Source organism: Carassius carassius, chromosome 37, assembly GCF_963082965.1.
Source record: "Carassius carassius chromosome 37, fCarCar2.1, whole genome shotgun sequence".
NCBI lineage: Eukaryota > Metazoa > Chordata > Actinopteri > Cypriniformes > Cyprinidae > Carassius > Carassius carassius.
In genome coordinates, this window is record NC_081791.1 from 21,291,547 (window position 1) to 21,315,412 (window position 23,866).

A 23,866-nucleotide genomic window follows, 5' to 3' on the forward strand; every position below is an offset into this window, starting at 1 on the left:
AGTAATTGCTGACTCTATTACTCCAACTCTGAGCGAACTCTCTTCTCCTCACCACGGCGCGTCTCGGGTGCTGCGCTAATCACTCCGCCCAAGTAACCACTCCACCCAAGTAACATTAGCTGTGCTCCTACGCCTAGTGAGAATATAGTTCCCAGTATTTATACGATTAAAAATGCTCTCTGTCTCATATAGCCTTGTTATTTGTACACGCTGTGACTATACAGATCACAACATGTAAATAGGAAAATGTTTGCATTATTTTGTCACTTATTGGGATTACTATGCTACCAGTATCCATTTACATCCAGTCTTTGTGCTAAGCTAGGCTAGCGGTGGGTGCGTCAAATAACACTTACAGAACATACAGAAATGAAAAAAGGTATGTATGGACTTATCTAACTCTGGGGGATACTGTGAATAAGCTAAAGTCCCAAAAAGTCGGAGTGTTCCTTTAACTGATGATCTAACTTACAGCGATCTGTTCGACACATTCAAGAGCCACAAAACGGTATTTATTGTTTACATTTCTTTAAAAAATGACCACATTTGAAAGGTGAAATAACCAAATGAGACTTTGTTTCATATTAAAAGTAAGCTGGTAATGTTAATGTCCTGTCTGTCAGCATGTTGTCAGTGCCCTCTCTGTTCCGCGATATATTGTTGACTCCCCCCTCCCCCCGTGTTTCTCTTAATGTTACGATTTCCAAACCTTAAGTTATAGCTCACTTTAGGAATTGACAGTTAAAGGGTTTTGATGCAATACTTAATGGTTTTTAACGGATTACTTAAGTGTAAAACAGCATTTAAAGGAAACTGTAATTTAATTAACGATGTGTGAAAGACCGTTCTTCCCCAGTCTCATAAAATAAATTTGGGTCGCACATAAATTGACAGGGTCGGTCGGAAACCGGAACCAAACAAATTTTTTTTAGGCCTTATTTTAATTCCACCTGTGCTTCTATTCTGAACAGTATTGCACCTTTAAAGCTTAAATTTCGTAAATCAGTGCCAATTCCATGGTTTAATGACTCAGTGCGCTCTCTTAGGCAGGCTTGCCGGCAAGCCGAGCGCAGATGGAAAAAAGACAAATTGCATGTTTCATACGAAATTATGCGAAACTCTCTTTCCTCATTTCAGAGGGCAGCTAAAACTGCTAAGAGTAAATATTTCTCCGATTTAATTATGCTTAATAGAAATAACCCGCGTGTGCTGTTTTCCACTATTGACTCTGTGTTAAATCCACCTGTTAATCTTTTTCCTGAGCCTTCTGTCTCGCTCTGTGAAAGTTTCGCAAACTTTTTCACTAATAAGGTATTGGCTATTAGATCTAAGATGTCTCAGACAGGACATGATTTGCCAGAGATTCCACTATATTCCGTCACATGGTCTGTGTTTGAGCCACTCAGCTTTCAGGCCTGTAAGGAAATTGTGGATCGTCTTAAGCCTACATCATGCCTACATGATATTGTTCCATCACATTTCCTAAAACAAAATGTGGGTGCTATGGGTTCAAGCCTGCTGTCAGTCATTAACAAGTGCTTACATACGGGCACTGTTCCTGTCTGCCTCAAACAGGCTGTGATAACTCCTTATATTAAAAAACCTAATCTAGATCAATCATCTCTCTCCAGTTTTCGACCCATTTCAAATCTCCCTTTTATTTCAAAGATTATGGAGAAAGCAGTTTTGGTACAATTACAAACTTTCCTGTTAAATAAATCAATTAATGAAGTTTTTCAATCTGGTTTTAAAGGTTTACATAGCACTGAGTCTGCTCTTTTAAGAGTTCTTAATGACATATATTTTATCACAGATTCTGGCAAACCATTGGCTCTGATCCTCTTGGACCTAAGTGCCGCTTTTGACTTAGTAGACCACAGCATTCTTCTGTCACGCTTGGAGTCTTGTGTAGGACTTCGGGGTTCTGTCTTACAGTGGTTTTGCTCTTATCTGTCAGCAGAGGTGGAAAGAGTACAAAAATATTATACTCAAGTAAAAGTACCATTACATTAATGAAATTTTACTTAAGTACAAGTAAAAGTACCAGTCTAAAAATCAACTCAAGTAAAAGTAAAAAGTAGCTCATTTAAAATTTACTCAGAGTAAAAATTACTTAGTTACATTTTAACAGTGGGAGGGAGTCAAAAATGGGACAGGCCAAGGGTGTCAAACTCAGTTCCTGGAGGGCCACAGTCCTGCACAGTTTAGATTTAACCCTAATTAAACACACCTGATCCAGCTAATCTAATCATTTAGGTTTATTTGAAAACTACATTGCTGAGTCCCAATTCGCCTACTTATACTACGACCTAAAAGTATGTACTTTTTTTGTGAGGAAAAAGTACATACTTTTGAGTGTGTAGCAAAAGAGTATGCACGTTCTGGGACATACTTCGATGACGTCATGCAACGTGAACGACAACGTGGTTGCCTAGTTACGCACACCACAACTGTTGTTTCATTCATTCTTGTATGTCCAATAAAATGTTATTTACTATTCCCATCTTTTTTTCTCATCGTTTTGTTTTCACAATACATTTTACAATGTGTTCTTCTACCAAGTTGAGGGGTGAAGAAGCAGGGCGTCGTCGTCGTAGAACCAAACGCAGGTCGTTTGTGAGGCAGCTGATTCTGACGTTCATGTGCAGTGTGTGTAACAAAGCCATCGCAAAGCTCCTCCCTCCCGCACGCAATGGGTTGTGGGCAATATTAGCCCTTAGAGTGTGCATTGATCTGCACATCGAATTCTAACCGGAAATAGTAGACCATCCGGGTATCTTTGGAATACTCTTTTCAACATACTACGATTTGGGACGTACTAATTCTAGTTTCTAATTCTAGTAGAATTGGGACTCAGCGCATGATATGTGTGCTGGAGCAGGGTTAGAACTAAACTCTGCAGGGCTATGGCCCTCCAGGGACTGAGTTTGACACACCTGGTATAGGTCTATTAATCTCAAACTAGTTGTTTTTAATTAAAAGAAAAATTTGGGCTGTTACCAGGCAAATCAGTATCAACAAACTCATCTTTTAATGCAGAGGAAATGCAGAAGATTCATTGGAAGTGGCATTTAGATGTATTACACTGTTTAGTGCAGGACAAGAAATCATTTAACCTGCAGTTACAAATGCATGAATAATGTTTTGATATACAAGACATAAAATGTTGAATACTCATTTGAAATTATAAGAAATTAATTATTAAAAAAAATCAAAAGATACTTTTAATGTAAAATTAAAATGGCCAGTATGTGTCAGCAAGTCACTGTTAATAAGTGAGTCATTGCGATTGAACCGAATCATTTAAACGGTTGATTCATTCAGGAAAGAAACACTGTCACGTTGCTCAGAGACGCAAAACTGTGCTTTGGTGGCTGTGTTTGGAATTATTTTCTGTTGTAGAAAAAGAGCTAAAAAAAGGCAATATGGTGTCTGAACGCAAGTCACTTATTTAACTTGTTTACTGAACTGTTATATATATATGTATGTATATATTCATGATGATTTTTGGTGGAAAAGACGGCATTCTTTGTGTGATTTTGATTTAATATATGAAATTATATAAATATGTGAATTTTCTGCCCCTATATCTTAAACTTTGTGATCATTCTAAATGCACTTTAGGAGACTGAATCACACAGTGAAAGAACGCACTATAAATGCGCGCGCACATCATTAAAACAAATAACATGATATTATCGCAGATGATATATATAGCACACTCCTCACCACTGTCTTTTTGGCTAATTTGTGCAAAACTCTTGCTAAAATGTCAAAGCTTCATTTTAACCACCAATGCAACGATGCAATTATTTAGCTTACCTCTACATTCTTGCAAAGGGTTGATGTCTTGTCGAGATTTTATAAGCTGCTAGTTTGGTCTTCCTAGGCAAGTACAGCTTACACTGCATAATAGAGCATACATATGGCCAGGGGTTCACTTCATTTCCTTCGAGTTCAACTTCAGAATATGACGGGGTTTCGTTTTCAGCGGTGTCTGCACCACTAACGCCTGTTTTGTCCGTCTGCATCTTTCTTGTGATTTTAGCGCCAGTTTGCCCTCCTGCCCATTATTTACTGCAGTAGTTTCCAGGGAGCGATTTATTTTTTTTATTTTTTATTTTTTTTACTCAGTAATTAATGTGTTTTAAAATTTAGCGAAGTACAATACTTTAAACAAAATATACTTAAGTAAAAGTAAAATTACAGATTTTAAAAATTACTTTAAAAAGTATTAGTACACAAAAAAGCTACTCAATTACAGTAACGCGAGTAAATGTAATTCGTTACTTTCCACCTCTGTCTGTCAGATAGATGTTTTACTGTTCAGTTAGGTCAATATTCATCCTCTAATAAACCGCTTAATTGTGGTGTCCCCCAGGGATCAATCCTTGGGCCGGTGTTATTCTCTCTATATTTACTTCCTCTGGCCACTATCTTTAAAAAATATGGTGTCTCCTTTCATTTATATGCTGACGACACCCAACTTTACCTTCCCCTGCAATGCAATAATGATTCTTCTCTTCAGCCACTGTTAGACTGCCTGAATGATCTTAAGGCATGGCTTTCCCTCAATTTTCTTCATTTAAATGAAAACAAAACTGAGTTTATTCTGTTCGGCCCCAAGGAAAACTGCGATTTTGACCTTGACCTCGGCCCTCTCACCCCTTATAACTCAAAGTGTGTTAGGAATTTGGGCTTCTTATTTGATAAACAGATTTCTGCTGTAGTCAAGTCATGTTTTTACCAACTTCGCCTTCTCAGTAAAGTAAAATCCATTCTTTCAAGAAATAACTTAGAAATAGCCATTCATGCCTTCATTACCTGTAGGCTTGATTACTGCAACTCATTGTACTATGGCAGTACTCAGGCATCTATCTCCCGCCTACAGCTAGTTCAGAACGCAGCCGCTAGATTGCTTGCTGGGAAGCGTAAGTTTGACCATATAACACCTGTTTTAATGTCCCTTCACTGGCTACCAGTCAAGTACAGGATTGAGTTTAAAATTTTATTATTTGTTTACAAAGCTTTGAATAACCTGGCACCGCAATATTTAACTGAACTTTTGGTTCCTTATACACCATCTAGAAACCTGAGATCCAGTGACCATGGCCTCCTAACAGTCCCTAAAGTAAAACTAAAAAAACGTGGCGATCGATCTTTTGCTGCCGCAGGCCCGAAGGTATGGAATAGCCTTCCGATGTTTATTAGGCATGCCCCGTCTATCTACATTTTTAAAACTCAGCTAAAGACTCATTTATTCTCCATGGCTTTTAACACTATATAGCTATTTTCAGCTATATTATTACTGCTCGCTTGTTCTTTTTTTGTATTATATATGCATGCTGTATCTGTTTTATTTGTTCTACTGTGTTTCTTTGATTGCTTGTGAAGCACTTTGGTCAACCTTGGTTTGTATTTTAAATGTGCTATATAAATGATTGATTGATTGATTGATTGACTTTGTATTTAGTAATCAGTAAAAAACTTTTTTATTTTATTGATCATAGGTCCAGCAGCTAGTATATTGATTTTATGATTATTTTTAGTTTTATTATTATACATTATGTTCATTTTATTTGAAAGTCGTAACATTTGCCAAGTGTGGTAACCCATACTCAGAATTGGTGCTCTGCATTTAACCCATCCAAGTGCACACACACCCGGATCAGTGGGAAGTTATAGATCCAGCGTCCAGAGAGTAACTGGGTGTTCAGTGCCTTGCTCACGGGCACTTCAGCCATGGGTATTGAGGGTGGAAGAGAGCGCTGTTCATTCACTTCCTCCCACCTACAACTCCTGCCAGCACCGAGACTTAAACCTGTGACTTTCGGGTTACAGGTCCAACTCTCTAACCATTAGGCCACAGCTGTGAACTGTATTTGCACATTTGTGTGTTTTGATATGAATATGAATTGACACATTTGTACATCTTGAAAATGTCAGTTGTATTTTTACACATTCTTGTACATTTAAATAAAATATTTTAAAATATATTTGTAAATGTGTTATTTGCATATTAAAATAAAATCTGTAATTTACAACAAAAGTAGTTTCAAATTATGGTTGTATTAAGTAATTTTTAATAAAAATACTGATGTTAATTAATAAATAAAAAATAAATAATTAACTCAACTGTTGGGTAACTTTTTTTTTTTTTTTTAATTCTCTTTATTGAGGTTTTTTACATATTAAATACAGAAAGACAAAAACACAATAACAAACAACATACATCAGAGGGCATCATTTCTATTTCCATGCTAAGCCAATCAATTAAACATTCTCACCAAAGTAATCCATGAAGGTTTGCCACATTGAATAAAATATTTCAGACTTCCCCCTTAACAAGTATTTAATTTTCTCCAATTTCAAATGACCCATTATGTCTTTCATTAAGGCTGAGTGAGCAGGGGGCATTTTTTGTTTCCAACACAAGAGAATCAGTCTCCGTGCTAACAAGGTCACAAAACAAACCATGCTGTTTTGGGTGTCCGAAAGCTGTACATTGACTGGTTTCACACCAAAAAGAGCCCAAATTGGATCTGGCTTAAGCTGTTTTTTCAAAATCTTGGAAAGGGTTTGAAATATAGTGTTCCAGTAGGTCGTAATGTGAGGACAATTCCAAAACATATGTGCAAGAGAAGCTGGCCCTTGTGAACATCTGTCACAAGAAGGACTAATGGAAGGAAACATCTTTGACAACTTTAATTTGGATAAATGCACTCTGTGTAGCACCTTGAACTGCAAAAGACCATGTCTAATACAAACAGAGGTAGAATGAACATTTCTTTGGGCTTTTGACCATTGATTGTCTGTAATAGACACCCCTAGGTCATCTTGCCAGGCTCTTTTCAAATGGTCCAATGTAGGTGTTGTTTCTTCCTGTGATAGCACATTGTGGATTTTAGCAATTAGCCCTCTTTGAAATGGATTAGACAAGAACACTGTTTCCATTGCAGAGTTTAGGGGCTGATTAGGGAAAGACGGAAATAAGCCCTTAACAAAACTTCGGATCTGCAGGTATTTAAAGAAATCCTTACTTTCCAATCTGTATTTGCTCTGTAATTGTTTGAATGTGGGAAATGTATTTTCAATAAATAAATCTTTTAAACATTGAATACCTTTATGTTCCCACTGAAGAAATGTCATATTTAAGACTGATGGAGGAAATGTATGATTATTAATCAATTGACTTAAAGCTGACGCACCCCTCCATCCGTAATGCATCCTAATCTGGGACCAGATTTTAACTGAATGAGAAACTACTGGGTTCTCAAGTTTTTGTTTTGAAATAGGCAAAGCCGAATAAAGTAATGCTTTTAACGAAGTGGGATAACAGCTTTCATTTTCCATCCTACTCCAATCAGCCCCCTGAGTGGACAACCAACACGACATTGAGCGGATATTACATGACCAGTAGTAACGTCGGAAACAGGGTGATCCCATTCCTCCCTGGCAAGTTGGTCTTTGCAAGAACATTTTCTTGATTCTTGGAGTTTTTCCGTTCCATATAAAATATGACATGAGGGAATCTAATTTATTAAAAAATGCCTTGGCTATCCAAATAGGAATACATTGGAACAAGAACAGAAACTTAGGCAGAACATTCATTCTAATAATATTTATTCGACCAGCTAATGAAAGTGGTAGATTTTTCCATGAATCTATATCTTTTTTCGTTTGATCATATAATTTCAAAAAGTTGTGCTTAAAGAGGCCGTTATATTCCTGCGTAATATTTATCCCAAGATATTTAAATTTAGTTGAGATTGAAAAGGGAAAGATATTAAACACATTAGTATTCATACGGGCTTTAGAATTAATTGGAAATAAGACACTTTTTGATAAGTTCAATTTATAACCTGATACTGCTCCAAATTCTTTCAAAATTTCCATTATCACAGGAACAGATTTAACAGGGTTTGAAATATATAGTAACAGATCGTCCGCGTACAAAGAAACCTTATGATCCATTTTTCCCCTTTTAATCCCAATGAACTCCTCCGTTGCACGTAATAAAAGAGCCAGGGGTTCAATGGCTAATGCAAAAAGTAATGGCGAGAGCGGGCAGCCCTGTCTAGTCGAGCGGCTGAGAGGGAAATAACTTGAATGCATATTGTTAGTCCGCACTGATGCTTGGGGTTGGGCATATAATAATTTTACCAAAGATATAATTTTTGGGCCAAATCCGAACTTTGACAGGGTCGAAAAGAGATAATCCCACTCGACCCTGTCAAAAGCTTTTTCCGCATCCAAGGAAAGTAAAATTTCAGGGTGTAGATTTTTTTTATCCTGAGTGTGAATTATATTTAGTAATCTTCTAATATTAAAAAACAACTGTCTGTTTTTGATGAACCCAGTTTGGTCCTGTGAAATGATTGTCGGTAAGATTGTTTCCAGTCGTGTAGCTACAATTTTTGCAAGTATTTTATTGTCCACGTTGAGTAAGCTCACCGGTCTATAAGACGCGGGGTCTAAGGGGTCCTTGTCTTTTTTGTGAATAAGAGAAATGCTTGCATGGTAAAATGTTGGAGGTAGAGAGCCCCTATGTAAGGCTTCATTAAATACATCTAACAGCAATATCGAGATCTGCTCTTTAAAGGCTTTATAAAATTCTGAAGTGTAGCCGTCTGGACCAGGCGCTTTAGAATTTTGCATACTATTTATAGCTTGTTCAATTTCTTGCTTTGTTATGGGTTTTTCCAGTTGTTCTAGATTTTCTAAACTAATTGTTGGAATAGACATTTTATCAAAAAACATATCTATGAGTGTGGGGTTTTTCTTGGATTCTGAAGTATATAGTTTTTTATAGAAACCTTTAAATGTATCATTTATCCCCTGTAGGTCTCTTGTAACTTGGCCTGAATCCGTGCGGATTTCCGTAATCATCCTTGATGCAGTTTGTTTTTTAATTTGTTGAGCCAAAATCTTGCCCATTCTTTCCCCTTGTTCATAATATCTATGCCTTGCTTTGGTCAACATTTTAACTGTTCTTGAAGTGTATACTAATTCCAGTTCTGTCTGCAAAGCCAGCTTTTTCTTATGTAGAGTTATTGAGGGACTAGATGAATGTTGTCTATCCGTTTCTGTTATTTCTTTTTTTAGTTGAGTTTCTTTTTCCCTTTGTTGCTTGTTTTTCAGGCTTTTCCATGAAATTACCTGGCCTCTAATGAATGCCTTTAGTGCTTCCCAGAGGGTGAATTTTGTGACATCTGGAGTGTCATTAAAAACTGTTGGGTAACTTTTAACCCAAAAGGATTTTAACCCAAGGGGTTGGGTTGAAATAACCCACAGATGGAAAGGTGCTATACCAACCCATAGTTGGGTTACAGGTTGGGTTATTTTTAACCCAACATTTTTTTAGTGTGATGTTGCAAATTTTACATCTTTACAAAAATTGTTTATTAAATTATTTTGCTAGCTTTATTAAGTTCAGTTTTACATTTCTGACTTCATTACATGGTTACCTATTATTATTGTTAAATAATAAAATAATGAATTATTTTAAATTATATAAGATTAACATTATATTAACATTCCATAAATGAACATATTGGTTACTTTTTTTTTTTGACTTCTGAAGACAACAAACACACTGTAGGCCTACTAAATTAATTAAGCAAACATGGGTATGCTCATTTAACCAGGAGTGTAAAATCTGAAGTTGACTTTGTAAAAATTTTTTTTTACTATTTATAAGCCAAAACATAGTGTCCCAGATTTGAGCATGAGCTGTCCCACACTAGAAAGTCCACAAATTCTTAAACGATTCGGCACAAGGAGCACTAATGTGCCATTTACCTTTTAATTACAATTTCTAAAAAATGTCTTCTGATTTAGATAGAGAACATCTTGGGGATTTCATAATGATATAACATTTTGATGTATCATTTAGGCTTCATATGGAAATATGATGCACAAGTCAAAATGGCTAAAAGTTTCCCACATTATAATCCACCCATGTGCATCTCATCAGTAAAGTCGGTTCTGTAATCAGAGGTAAACCTCCATCACCTGGGCACTTTCACATGGAGCGGCACACAGAGCCGTTGTTCACTGACAAGCTGCGCAAAACCACTATCATATTTGGCGCACCTTGCACATTGATCAACGGCTCTGTGTAGTAAATGCTGCTCCATGTGAAATGCCCAGGTGATTGAGATTCACCGCTGATTACAGAACCGGTATTACTGACGAGATGCACATTAAGGCCACATTTACACATAGCCGGGTATTTAGATAAACAGATATTTCCCCCCCACCGTTTTCAAAAATAACATCGTGCACACAACATCGTTTTCAAAAAAGTTGTCGTTTACATCAACCCACATAAATACGCCGTCGAGCGCCATCATAACTATGCCAAACCTATGGGCGGCAGTGTAGGGAGAAGGATAAAGCCATGCAAGCCAATCAGAATCCTCAAAATCGAGCAACTTCCTGTTCCTTTCAAAACAACACAGACATGTGTACTCCTTCGCCTCTGCTCCTTGATATAATACAGCAGTTGTGTTTGCAAATGCAAACAGACCAAAAGCGTTTGCATAAACGTAAAAATGAGTACCACCTTAACAGCATCCACGATCAAACAGTAACGTTACCCAAACAAACTCTAAACATAGGGCGCTCACATGACGTTAAGCATTTTCTGGCGCATAATGTGACGTTTGAGAACCTAAAACCCCGTTTCTCCCAGTTGACACGGCAACACATAACCGGTGTTTTCAGAAATCTCCACTTTGGCCGGAGTTTTTAGAAATAATTGTTTTCAGGGATAAAAACGGCGTTTTCGTGTAAATGACAGGCCAAAACGCAGGAAATATCTGCGATTTTTCCATCGTGTAAACGGGGCCTAAATATCGCATAAGATTCGCTGTGCAGCATGTCTGCACATGAATGAATCCTAGAAGTCCAGATTTGTTTTTGTTCAAATGTTCCAATCTGCCATGCTGGGGCAAAAGCTAAGCGGAATCACTTGTATGTATTTTTTTCCTTCTTTAATACAATGTTACATTTTTGTCACTTTTTTTTTTCTGTTTGATTTTACAGTACTGCTGTTGTTGTGTCAACATGGTAAGGTGTGCTGTTAATGTACAAAGAAGCCCCAATTTCCAGTAATGGACAAAATGTTGTGATTTTCTATTTTAAGTAACTTTTTTTTTTTTTTTTCCTCCAAACAGCATGTTTCCTCTCTGCAGGTGGCAATGCAAAACGATCAGTGACCTGTGAAGGAGACTCCGCATCCCTCAGCTGTGGTGAGTATTTCTCATATACCGTGTGTTTAAACTTTACAATGATTCTCATGGTTTTCTTATGTGTGCCACAGGGCCGGCCCTGACCAATTTTCTGCCCTAGGCAAGATTTTACCTGGCGCCCCATGCATCACAGCCCATTTCACCCTGTCATTGTGTTCATGATTTAGCATATATATATATATATATATATATATATATATATACACACACATTACAGCAGAACTGTTTCCAACACTCATAATAAATCATCATATTAGAATGATTTCTAAAGGATCATGCATCACAGAAATAAATGATAATTTAAAGTATAATAAATTGAAAACAAATTATTTTAAATTGTAATAATATATCACAATATTACATTTTTTTTCTGTATTATTGATCAAATAAATGCAGGCTTGATGAGCAGAAGAAACTTCTTTCAAAAACATTAAAAATAGTAATGTTTCCAAACTTTTGGCCTGTACTGTATCCCCCCAAAACTGCACAACTGTAGAGTAAAACATTAATAAAAAAGTGATGATAAAAAATGCGTCTTAAAACTGACATGATTGTACAAAATCACAGTCTGGGGACTCAGAACTCACAACAACTGCTAACATTAAGTTTAAGGTAAAAATAACTGCCATGAAATTATAGTATCTTACTCCTATGCAATAAATTGTTCTTTCACTACATCTCTTTACCTCTGTCTTTATCCTCTTTCTTCTCTTCTTTTTGGCACTGTATCTATCGCAGACTATGCTAATTTATAATGTGTCATGTAAATTCGGCCTTCCGTCACAATCAGGAAACTTTTACCGTGTCTAGAACTGGCGCGAGCTGCCAGGCCCGTTTCTACGAGCTGTGTGTTAACAAAAGCAGTGCTGTCTACATTGGATGCGGCGTCGGGCACGCTACACAACAAATTACCAACAACTGATCGCGCGCGCTCTGTTTCTGACGCACTTCAAGCACTCGATGGGCGCGGGAAGATTGAAGAGCCGGACATTTTTTATTTATTTTTTTGCTTTATTTGGTAGTATTTCGAATGAATGGTTTTTAAATAGTAGCCGATTATAAAAAAAAAATATGAAAAAAAACATTCACTCATTCACTCATTCTGGTGCCCCTATGGATGAGTGGCGCCCTTAGCATTTGCCTATACCGCCTATGCCGCAGGCTGGCCCTGGTGTGCCAGGCTCTAGATTCATAAATGTTATCTGTGCCAAATATGGACGGACTGATGGCAGAACTTGCTCTGCTGGGAAACCTCCTGGGCAGCTCTCAAATGTTCACTGCTCCTCAGAAACATCCCTCCAAACGATGGCTACTCAGTAATTAATTGATGGCAGATTTTATTACTTTGCAAGAGTGGGAACAACCAGGGCCGCTGCTGGCCAAATGGGTGCCCTAAGCAGGATTGTATTGTTGTGCCCCCCTCCCTCAAATATGATGATGGAAAAAAAAAATACTATAGTAGTGAAAATAGAAGTTTAATCAAATAAAAAAGTAAATGAATAAATTGTATTATTTACAAATTACAATTGTAGCTCTCGACATTTATATATGGCTATAACTTAATTATGACTAATTTATTTTATAGTCTCAAGCATTCAGAAATCATGCAAAAGAAAATTAGCAGTTTTACTATGATAAAAGCATGGTTTATTTTTGTAAGGGTTGTGATATGCATATTTTTTTTGTTGAAGAAATTATAACGTCTGTGTCATCTATAGCAAAAAAGTGGCCAAAAAATGAAAGAATAAGTGGATGTTTGAATTAAATGTTTGGTCAGTAGCCTAAACAAGGATTTGATTGTCCTGTAAGTGTAACAGCAGCAATTACATGGCATTTGGCTCCCTTTGCAGGCATATGTAATAACATGTACATAAAATGTTTATTTTGTATTTGCCTACATTATGAATTTTAACAGTGTTATTATTAACCAATCATTATTGCCTCATTGTTTTTTTTTTATATATATAATGCGTTTTAAGTCCTTTTAAAGGCTATTAATGGCTTAGGTCTGTTTTTATAGCAACAAACATTTTTTACAGTATATTGAATTAAATTAAATTTATGCATTTAGAAGACGCTTTTATCCAAAGCGACTTCCAGTGCATTCAGGCTATCAATTTATACCTATCATGTGCTTCCGGGGAATCGAACCCCCAACCTTGTGCTTAATAGCACAATGCTCTACCAATTGAGCTACAGGAACACTATTATCTTAAATTATTATTTGAAGTAACAAAACCATGGTTAATTTGAAGTTACCATGGCTACAAGAACGATGATTTGTGGTGTTATTGTTAAAACCATGGGTAATTTTCGTAAGGGAACCTGAAAAGAAATTAATAATAATAATAATTCACAGGAATGTGCCTGAAAGTGATAAATGGGCCTTGTTTTTACCTAAATGATTTATAATTATTTTTAATATATATATAAAAATGTATAAGGTGTGCATTGTAGCTCACACCTAAATGAACACATTACAATTGTTTTATGACTGCAAGTCTTTCTCCTCAAATGCTAAGTTTGAGCCCATGTGAAAAAGTAGCATAATTTACATATGTTTTACAGTTGTTTTTATAAATATCAAACATTCAATTCAATTGTGCATTATAGCTGACACTTAGATGAACATTTACAGTTGTTTTTATGACTGTAAGTCATTCTCCTCAAATGCTACTGACGTTAGATAAGTGTATACCAATATCGCATGTAACTTTAGAGACGATCCCTAAATTTGAGACTCTCGAACGTCCAACGTCGAGCCAACTTTAAGTCGTTGTTGTTGTTGTTGTTTTTTTTTACTTTCTTAAGTTTTCTTTTCTCTGCTACAGCTTGCTGATGTCCTTTACCTGGGCATAGATGTTCATCCATCAGTTATGAACATTCTGCCGCAAACATGAGGTGCGAGCGGTCGCGAGCGCGGATGGGAGAATGGCGCAAGGTTTTTTTTTTTTTTTGAGAAACTGGGATGGTGCCCCCTCTGGGAGTTGTTGCCCTACGCACACTGCATACTCTGCGTATAAGGAGCGGAGGCACTGGGAACAACTGTAATACTTGTGTCTGTATTTGTGACTCTGTCCATCAATCAGGTGTAATGGAAGAAAAAGCTGTTCTGTTCAAGCGGTGAACTCAGATTTCAATGATCCCTGTGTTGGGACTTATAAATACCTGAAAGTATCTTATGAATGTCTCCAGTGTTGGGAAGGTTACTTTGGAAATGTAATAGGTTACTGTCACGGTTCATAGATCTGTGTGTTCATTCTGCATGTCTGTTTTCTCGTTTCTGTCTGATTGTTCATTCAGCATTGCTCCGGCAATCATTGGGCTGATGAGCTAATCAGCATGGCTGCACCTGATGCTGGCTCTGTCCTGTCTTTATCTGTCTTGTGGTTGTTACTGCATGTTGTCAGATCGTTGTTTGTGTTTGTCGATGCTGGTCTTGCTCTCTGTCCTCAGATCACTCTTCTTGCGCTCTGCCAAGGAGATAGCTCAGTGTGCTTCCACGCCTGTTCCTAGGAGAATTCTCTGGGTTGGTTCGGGTCAGTGCCTCATAGTGTCCGTGTTACAGGGACAGCTCTCCAGCTCACCGATTCACCTGCTCTATTTTCTTGTTCCCTGCTGTTTGCGTTGTGGCAAATAAACTGTTTTACTTGCAATTGGATTTTGTGTTCTTTTACGTGACAGAACGATCTGACCAAGATGGATCCAGCAAGTATGGCAGAGCTGAGAGACATTCTTACCAGTAGCAATAGTCGTTTTGCACAGCAAGAGGAGCAAATCATGGCTACTGGTCGTGCAGTGCAGGCACTCGTCACGCAGGTCTCTGATCTCACCACTCAGGTCAGACAGTTAAAACCTGAATCTGCCCAACAACCCACTGCGCTTAATCCTCCGACGTTTCCACCTGTGGATATCACCAACCGACGCATTGAGCCTCGTCTACCGCCTCCAACTGTTTATTCCGGTGAGCCCCTGTTATGTCGTTCATTTTTGACCACTTGCTCTCTTCACATTGCTCTCCAGCCTTCGTCTTTTCCTACAGAGGAGTCCAAAGTGGCTTTTATCATAACTCTACTTTCTGGACGAGCGGCTCTCTGGGGAACAACGGTGTGGGAACAAGGACACACTTGCTGTTCTTCATTCCAATTGTTTTCTGAGGAGCTCAGGAAGGTTTTTGATCGGGCTGCATCTGGTAGGGAGACGGCAAGGGAATTGGCGGAGTTACGCCAAGGAGATCGGTCAGTTACGGATTATTCTATTGAGTTTCGAACATTGGCGGCAGAATGCAACTGGAACCAAGAAGCGCAGTGGGACATGTTTAGGCATGGATTGGCCGACCGGATCATTAAGGAGATTTACACCCTGGAATTACCCACTTCACTCGACGGATTGATCGATCTGGCCATCCGAGTGGACACCAGACTACATCAGCGTGACCAGTTTGCAGCCATGGCGGAGAAGACAACTGATCACCGCTTTGATCCAGAACCCATGCAGGTGAGCAGGGCTCCCCTTTCTCGAGAGGAGAAGGACAGGCGTAGGAACCTGGGGCTATGCCTATACTGTGGTGCCGCAGGTCACATCGCTGCACAGTGCCCGGTAAAAACCAGAGCTCGTCAGTAAGGAGGCTACTGACAGGCGGAGTCACCACTCAGAAGTCCTCCTCCCCGGTAACTCTGCTCTCGGTTCAAATATGGAGGGGCCGGGACATTTTCTCTTGTAAAGCACTGGTGGATTCTGGTGCAGAGGGTAATGTTTTGGATTGTGGGACAGCATCTAAGCTGGGTATTCGTGCAGTTCCACTTAGTCCACCTATCTCAATCAGTGCCCTCTGTGGTCAGTCGCTTCCACCCATCACTCATGCCACTGAGTCGGTGAGTCTTATCACTTCGGGCAACCACACTGAGACCATTTCTTTTTATTTGACTGATTCCCCTTTGGCTCCTGTGGTTTTGGGTCACCCCTGGCTAGTGTTACACAACCCCAATATAAACTGGCAACTAAGCACAGTCTCATCCTGGAGTGAATATTGTCATGCATCATGTTTGTTGTCCGCTTGCTCTTCTGTGTTGCAGGATGAACATGTGGATCTGTTAAACGTGCCCGCGGAGTATCTTGACCTGAAGGGAGTGTTCAGTAAGTCCCGGGCTGCTTCTCTTCTTCCGCATCGTCCTTATGATTGTGCAATAGATTTATTGTCAGGTACTTCTCCGCCTAAAGGCAGGTTATACTCACTTTCCGTACCGGAGAGGGAGGCCATGGAGAAATGCATTTTTCACGCACAATCTGTTTCTTTTCTAGGGTACATCATATCATCCGAGGGATTACGCATGGATCCCAACAAAGTCCAGGCTGTGGTAGATTGGCCAACCCCAGATTCCCGCAAGGCCCTGCAGAGGTTTCTGGGCTTTGCCAATTTTTACCGCCGTTTTATTCGCAATTACAGCCAGCTAGCCGCCCCTTTGACTGCCTTGACCTCCGCCAAGATGACGTTCAGGTGGTCTAGCATGGCGGAAGCTACGTTCTGCAAATTAAAGAGTTGCTTTGTTTCAGCTCCCATTCTGGTGGCCCCTGACCCCTTCCGTCAGTTCGTGGTGGAGGTCGATGCGTCAGAGGTCGGGGCTGGTGCGGTTCTTTCCCAGCGTTCTTCCACGGATGGTAAGGTTCACCCTTGCGCATATTATTCTCATCGTTTTTCTCCTGCCGAATGTAATTATGACATTGGTAATAGAGAGTTGCTGGCAGTTAAGCTCGCTTTGGAAGAATGGCAACATTGGTTGGAGGGTTCGGAGGAACCCTTTATAGTCTGGACTGACCATAAGAACCTTGAATACATCAGTTCTGCTAAAAGGTTAAATTCTAGGCAAGCTCGGTGGGCCTTATTTTTCAGTCGTTTCGTTTTTCAATTTCTTATCGTCCAGGTTCTAAGAACGTTAAACCTGATGCCTTGTCCCGTATTTTTGATAAATCTGAACGCCCGTTGTCTCCCGAGTCTATAGTGCCACATGACATCGTGGTATTTGGTATGACTTGGGAGATCGAGTCGACGGTCCGTAAGGCCTTAGAAGGGGTAACGCCTCCGCCTGGATGCCCACCGAGTAGTTTATTTGTGCCAGAATTACGGTCCGAGGTCATCCGTTGGGGCCATTGTTCCAAAGTAGCTTGTCATCCAGGGGTAAATCGTACAGTATTTCTTGTCAAACAGCGGTTCTGGTGGCACTCTATGGCCCGGGATATACGTCATTTTGTTTTGGCTTGCTCTGTCTGTGCCACTTCTAAGGTTTCCAATCAACCCCCTGCTGGACTCCTTCAGCCGCTGTCGGTTCCTTCGAGACCCTGGTCCCACATTTCGCTAGATTTTGTTTCGGGACTCCCGCCATCGCAGGGTAACACGGTAGTTTTGACCGTGGTGGACCGGTTCTCGAAGGCAACTCATTTTGTTCCTCTGCCCAAATTACCCTCAGCCAGAGAAACAGCGGTTGCTGTCATTGATCACGTCTTTCGTATTCATGGCCTCCCGGCAGACGTGGTCTCTGACAGGGGGCCTCAGTTTGTTTCCAAATTTTGGAAAGAATTTTGTCGTTTGTTAGGGGTGACTGTTAGTCTTTCTTCTGGGTTTCATCCCCAGAGTAATGGTCAGACGGAGAGGGCCAACCAAGATTTGGAACGGATATTGCGGTGTTTGGTGTCTCAAAACCCATCCTCTTGGAGTCAGCAACTCTCATGGGTGGAGTACGCACACAATTCTTTACCAGTGTCATCCACGGGCCTATCTCCGTTTCAGTGTAGCATAGGTTACCAGCCACCTATCTTTCAGAGTATGGAATCCGAAGTCGCGGTCCCCTCTGCTCACGCCTTTGTCCAGAGGTGCCACCGCACCTGGAGGAGGGCTAGAGAAGCCATCCTCCAGGTGGGGGCGCGCACCAAGGCCCAGGCCGATCGCCACCGGTCTGAGCCACCCGTCTACGTTGTTGGTCAAAAAGTGTGGCTTTCATCTAAAGATATTCCTCTCCGTTCCGTCTGTAAGAAGCTTGCTCCCAAATTTATCGGCCTGTTTACTGTCACCAAGATTATTAGTCCAGTGGCAGTCCGCCTCAAACTTCCTCCTGCGTACTGGAGAATTCATCCCGTCTTCCATGTCTCCAAATTAAAGCCCTTTTTTCGTGCCCCCATTAATCCGCCTGTCCCAGTTCCCCCACCGCCGCGACTCGTAGATGGGGAACTCACTTATTCGGTAAGGCGTATTCTGGACTCGAGGCGGAGGGGACGCGGATTTCAGTACTTGGTGGACTGGGAGGGTTACGGTCCGGAGGAGAGGAGTTGGGTTCCCGCTAGGGACATATTGGATCATTCGCTTATTGATGATTACAATCGCCAGGTAGGTTCCTCTGGAAGCGCCAGGAGGCGCTCCTAGGAGGAGGGGTACTGTCACGGTTCATAGATCTGTGTGTTCATTCTGCATGTCTGTTTTCTCGTTTCTGTCTGATTGTTCATTCAGCATTGCTCCGGCAATCATTGGGCTGATGAGCTAATCAGCATGGCTGCACCTGATGCTGGCTCTGTCCTGTCTTTATCTGTCTTGTGGTTGTTACTGCATGTTGTCAGATCGTTGTTTGTGTTTGTCGATGCTGGTCTTGCTCTCTGTCCTCCGATCACTCTTCTTGCGCTCTGCCAAGGAGATAGCTCAGTGTGCTTCCACGCCTGTTCCTAGGAGAATTCTCTGGGTTGGTTCGGGTCAGTGCCTCATAGTCTCCGTGTTACAGGGACAGCTCTCCAGCTCACCGATTCACCAGCTCACCTGCTCTATTTTCTTGTTCCCTGCTGTTTGCGTTGTGGCAAATAAACTGTTTTACTTGCAATTGGATTTTGTGTTCTTTTACGTGACAGTTACAGATTACAAGTTACCCTGTTTAAAATGTAATAGTAGTGTAACTTTTTCAATTACTTTATTAAAGTAATGTAACTAATTACTTTTGAGTACTTTTTGATTACTTTTCTAAATTTGTGAAAATTAAAGAATAATAAATAAAAGCATATACATCAACTTAAATACAGTTATCTAATAAGCATGTGACGTATTCTGTGTAATAAACTCCTGAAACATTGGTGTTTTTTTTTTTTTAACTGCTGTCTCTTTGTATATGATAGTTTTCTCAAAATAAGTAAAATGCACATGAAGTGACACAGAGCAGTTCTAGAAATTATGTTTATGTGCTCGTGTATATTCCTATAATGAGGCGGCAGGGGTTGAAAACACTGCGAGCTTCAGTAGGCCTATGTGTAGTAAATGAAACTATGTCTTTGCCATTAATTTACAGCAGGGGCGGACTGGGAAAAAAATTCAGACTGGAAAATTCTAACTCATACAAACAAATTCATGGACAAAACTATTTTTTTGTATGGACCTGACATAAAAAAAGGTTTAAATCTTTAATTTGGGGACATGCAAAATAAAAGTTCTCTCCTGAACTGCACCTTCACTTCCTCTTCAGTCTCTTTATTTTGCCCTGTTATCCATCTCTCTCATGACTTTAATACTCAAGATTGAACAAAACTATACTTTACAATACAATACTACAATATCTTTATAGAAAAATCCTAATACTGTACATGAGTCATGTTTTTCCCTTACAAAAATTAACCTTGCTTTTATTAGCCTATATAAAAGTAAAATAACCTTGTTTTGTTTTTGTTTTTTTGCAAATGGATTTGTATTTATTTTTGAATAAATACATTTGTAAAATAATTTTACATTTTGGTTACCATTTTGGTTATTTAAACAATAGTAACCATTTTCTCTGGATTTATAGTTAAATATTGAAATGTTAATTTTCATAAGGGTTGTGTTGTTGTCTGTCGTAGCTCCCCCTAAACCTATAAAAAATCTGAATTTCTACTGCAACATTAAAACAGATAATAATGATATCCTTTATATAGTATTTTGAGTGATGACTGATGAGCAACGTGCTGCTGCTTGATTAAATAAATAAAAAAACAAAGACAAAAAAGCATCTTTACAGATGAAACTGACCTAAACCCTGAACAGGAGTTCTGCTTCTCTGCTCCAGCTGTCCACTCTATTCTCTCTCTCTCTCTCTCTCTCTCTCTCTCTCTCTCGCATTGATTACTCTGAGTCTGATCGAAACCGTTTGGCGGAGGCGCAGAGAGCGCGCGAGTCACAACTAACACTTCATGACTTATTAGAGATTTAATTATCAAATGGCGGATTCGCAAATGATCACTTTAGTACATTAGGCAGGCAATTATACAATAATGATATTAAATAGTGGGGCAAAATCGGCTGCCAGGACACCGGGAATTGTCCCGGTTCTCCCGGTGTCCAGTCCGCGCCTGATTTCCACAGACACGCAGAATGTGCAAGTCATATATTGCATTTTTGGGGCTTTATATTCACAGACACTAGTCGATGTCATGTTTTGATTCAAGTGTACTGACCTACTTTTGATTTAGTCATCCAAAATGTGGGATATTCCGTCCGCGTTAGGCATTCCGTTTTTATGACTGGATTTTACGAACCAGACTGTATTTCCGCATCCCGGAAATTATTTGGGAGGTGTGTCTCAGAATAGTCAATGCAATTTGGGAAAGAAATCAGTTAAATCTGTATTACAATCCCAGATGTGTGTAAATATTCAAATGAAATCCCCTTTGTAATCGTTAAAAATTTTATAAGTAACTGTAATTTAATTACTAATTTTTTCGTAGTAACTGTAACTAATTACAGTTACAATAATTTTGTAATTCAATTACGTAACGCCGTTACATGTAACTAGTTACTCCCCAACACTGAATGTCTCAAACCTAGTAAGACAATGGACTGATACACACAATTTTCTAATTTCATAATTTGGTCAATGCTTTTTGCTGTTATTACTGACCTTTTGTTCCTATTTTCCACCTAAATGATTCTAGAGCAGCATGTAACTTGCAAAGGTTCCAGAGGTGACATTACCTGTGGTAAGAATCACCCCCCCCCCCCCCTTTATTTTTTATAAATTGATCTTTAGGAACAGTAGTGGCAGTCTGCAAACTCCCATTAATAATCAAACCGTGTGTTGTGAATGCAACTGAACACTTAAAAAAAAAATCACAACTGATAATTTTCACTTGGAAATAGCTAGTAAGTTTCATTAAACAAAACCCAGCAAGTAACCCATTTAATGACATGTAAGTTGTTGCAATATGAAGCTGAATTTTTTTTTCTCCATGTGATGGTTGGCTATCACTTGAAGTTATCAACGTCAGTTTTTCTGTTTCAGGGAAGGGTGTTATTTCTGTTTATGATGCCAATTATGGACGGCGGAATCTTGCAACCTGCCATCATAAATTCACAACTTCAACACACTGTAACTCTGATCAGACTTCCCGTATGCGTTCCAGGTACAGCCAGAACATGTATTCAGGCTAGGGTCACTTAAATCAAGCCATTTAATATTTTACATGAAGTAAGAAAACAATAGTTTTTTTTTTTAAAGGTGCAATGGAAATAAGTCTTGTCATGTACTAGCTTCAAATTCGGAGTTCTCTGATCCATGTGAAGGCGTCTATAAGTACCTGGAAGTAACGTATTCCTGCATACGTGTTTGTGAGTAAAACATTCTTCTTGAGATTTACCCTATTTTCAAATAAGAGTAGTTGGGAATAAATTCAACAAATGGCAGGGTGTGTTTTATTTTTATTTTTTCATCTGAGCGTAAGCTTTTCAGCACCTCTAAAAAAAGTTTGTTCATTGTATACTTGGACTCAAAATCTCAGTGAAAACTATAATGCTGGATTTGTTTGACTGTTACAGAGCATGAAGGACTTGTTTGACTGTTACAGAGCATGAAGGTGGTGGAAATGGCCTGGAAGAGCAGAAGCAGCATTTTTTTTTTCCTTTGGCACACTACTTCTGTTTCTCAAATCTGCTTTGAAATGGTTTCTTTCAAAAAGACTCATACAAATAAACTGCTGTTGACATGAAACCTGCCTCCCCTCCTACACACACACATAACCTCTGAACAATCATACAGGTGCTGGTCATATAATTAGAATATCTCCAGCGATGGCACTTTTGACCAGTCTGGAGAACCGAATTTCAAAGGCCACGACAACTTCTTCCTTTGGATGTTATCATGAACATATGTCCCTGGACTAAAAAAAGGGATACACGTAAAAAATCTGGGATTCATTTAATTGAAGTTTTAGTTCTCAAAATCTAATCTAATGCTAACAAGTGAAACCATCAGGTTTTACACAAGCTTGTGTTTTCAAGATGGACAATCCAAATACCTAGACATTCTGTAGTTCATGCTGATTTTTCAGTTCAGCTTACGCTTTGATTGTTATTCTGGAAATATGATTTTTTTTTTAATGCAAAACAATTACAAAAAAGCAATTTGGACCCATTTTTTCCTCTTTATTGCTTTAGTTGTGCAATATATAATTAGAAAAATAATGTGGGAAAATAAATGAGTAAATGAGTTGTACTCAACCAAGGGGTCAGAGAATGCAAATTAATAAAATATAAAACATTTATAGACATTTTATAATATACATTTTCCAAGTATACATTTTCCGAGCTGTAAAAATATTTTATCAGGTTGAAAATGAGAGTGAAATATTCTCCAAAATCTCTCATCTTTGTTCAGTAACACAAACTGCAAAAGTCAAGGGGCCCAGTCTTCCATTATTGTTAGTGCGGTCCCTGCAGCCAAAAAGTTTGAGAACTACTAGAATAGCTGCTTTTCATTCCCAGAACACACATTTATTATCAGATACACTTATAGTCAAATGTTAAAAATAATCATACCCAGGGCTGGAAACTGTATTTGAATTTTTAATTTCTTGCAGTGGTACTATTGAATGGTGCTTTTCCAGGAGGACATACTTTAGACCAAGTCCAGTCCTGCTGGTATTTATGTGGTGAAGGGGTGGCCGTCTATAAAAACATGTATTAGTACATTAAACCATGTTAAGCGTTTTAGAATGTCCCATGTGGTTGTCGTAACATTGCCCATGTGATCAGGCGCAAAATGTGTAGGAAACATCAGATGTTTCTGGCAGCTACCGAACGCGACCTGTGGAGCTAGAAAATGTATAAAACAAATGCTAAAAAAACAATGCAGTTTGCCAGGTAATGGATAACCTGATGTTTACTGGTTACCATGGTATCCAGGTAGGGCTGGACTGGGACAAAAAATCGGCCCGGGCATTTTTGCCCAGACCGGCCCACTATATGATCATAAACAACACCCATCTTTGGACGCCCTTAATTATATGCATACCAACTCCTATTCATTAAAACCACTAATGCCATGTAATGAGTGAGTATAGGAACGAGTGAGAGTTAACAGATGAAATAAGTAAAAATTGTATATTTATTAATACAGTCGAACTATACTCCACAGCGGTGAATCCTAAAACAAGCTATAAGCGGCTCTGGCATAGCAATAGCAGTGTTTCTTACAGTTTGTTTGTTAAAACTATGGTGGTGTGTCCTTGGTTCTTCTAGGGGGGTTCGGGGGCATGCCCCCCGTGAGAAAATTTTGTGCATTTTAATGTTAAATTCATTAATCTGGTGCACTTTGAGAGCTCAAAATTAAAAGCTC

The 23,866-nt window shown here is 39.0% G+C and overlaps 1 protein-coding gene across 7 annotated transcripts in view; it reads left to right on the forward strand.

The window, feature by feature from the left end:
* LOC132118371 (L-rhamnose-binding lectin CSL3-like) overlaps positions 1-23,866 on the forward strand; it is a 63,411-nt gene that overhangs the window by 34,936 nt on the left and 4,609 nt on the right. For 2 of the 7 annotated variants that reach the window (XM_059528184.1, XM_059528180.1), the window contains exons 3-4: positions 11,181-11,255; positions 12,436-12,571. In XM_059528184.1, the coding sequence (XP_059384167.1) occupies positions 11,181-11,255; positions 12,436-12,571 (211 nt within the window). Of the gene's footprint in view, positions 1-10,860; positions 11,074-11,153; positions 11,256-12,435; positions 12,572-23,866 lie in introns of those variants that run through there. The other 5 variants (XM_059528179.1, XM_059528177.1, XM_059528182.1 and 2 more) reach the window with 5 other exon arrangements.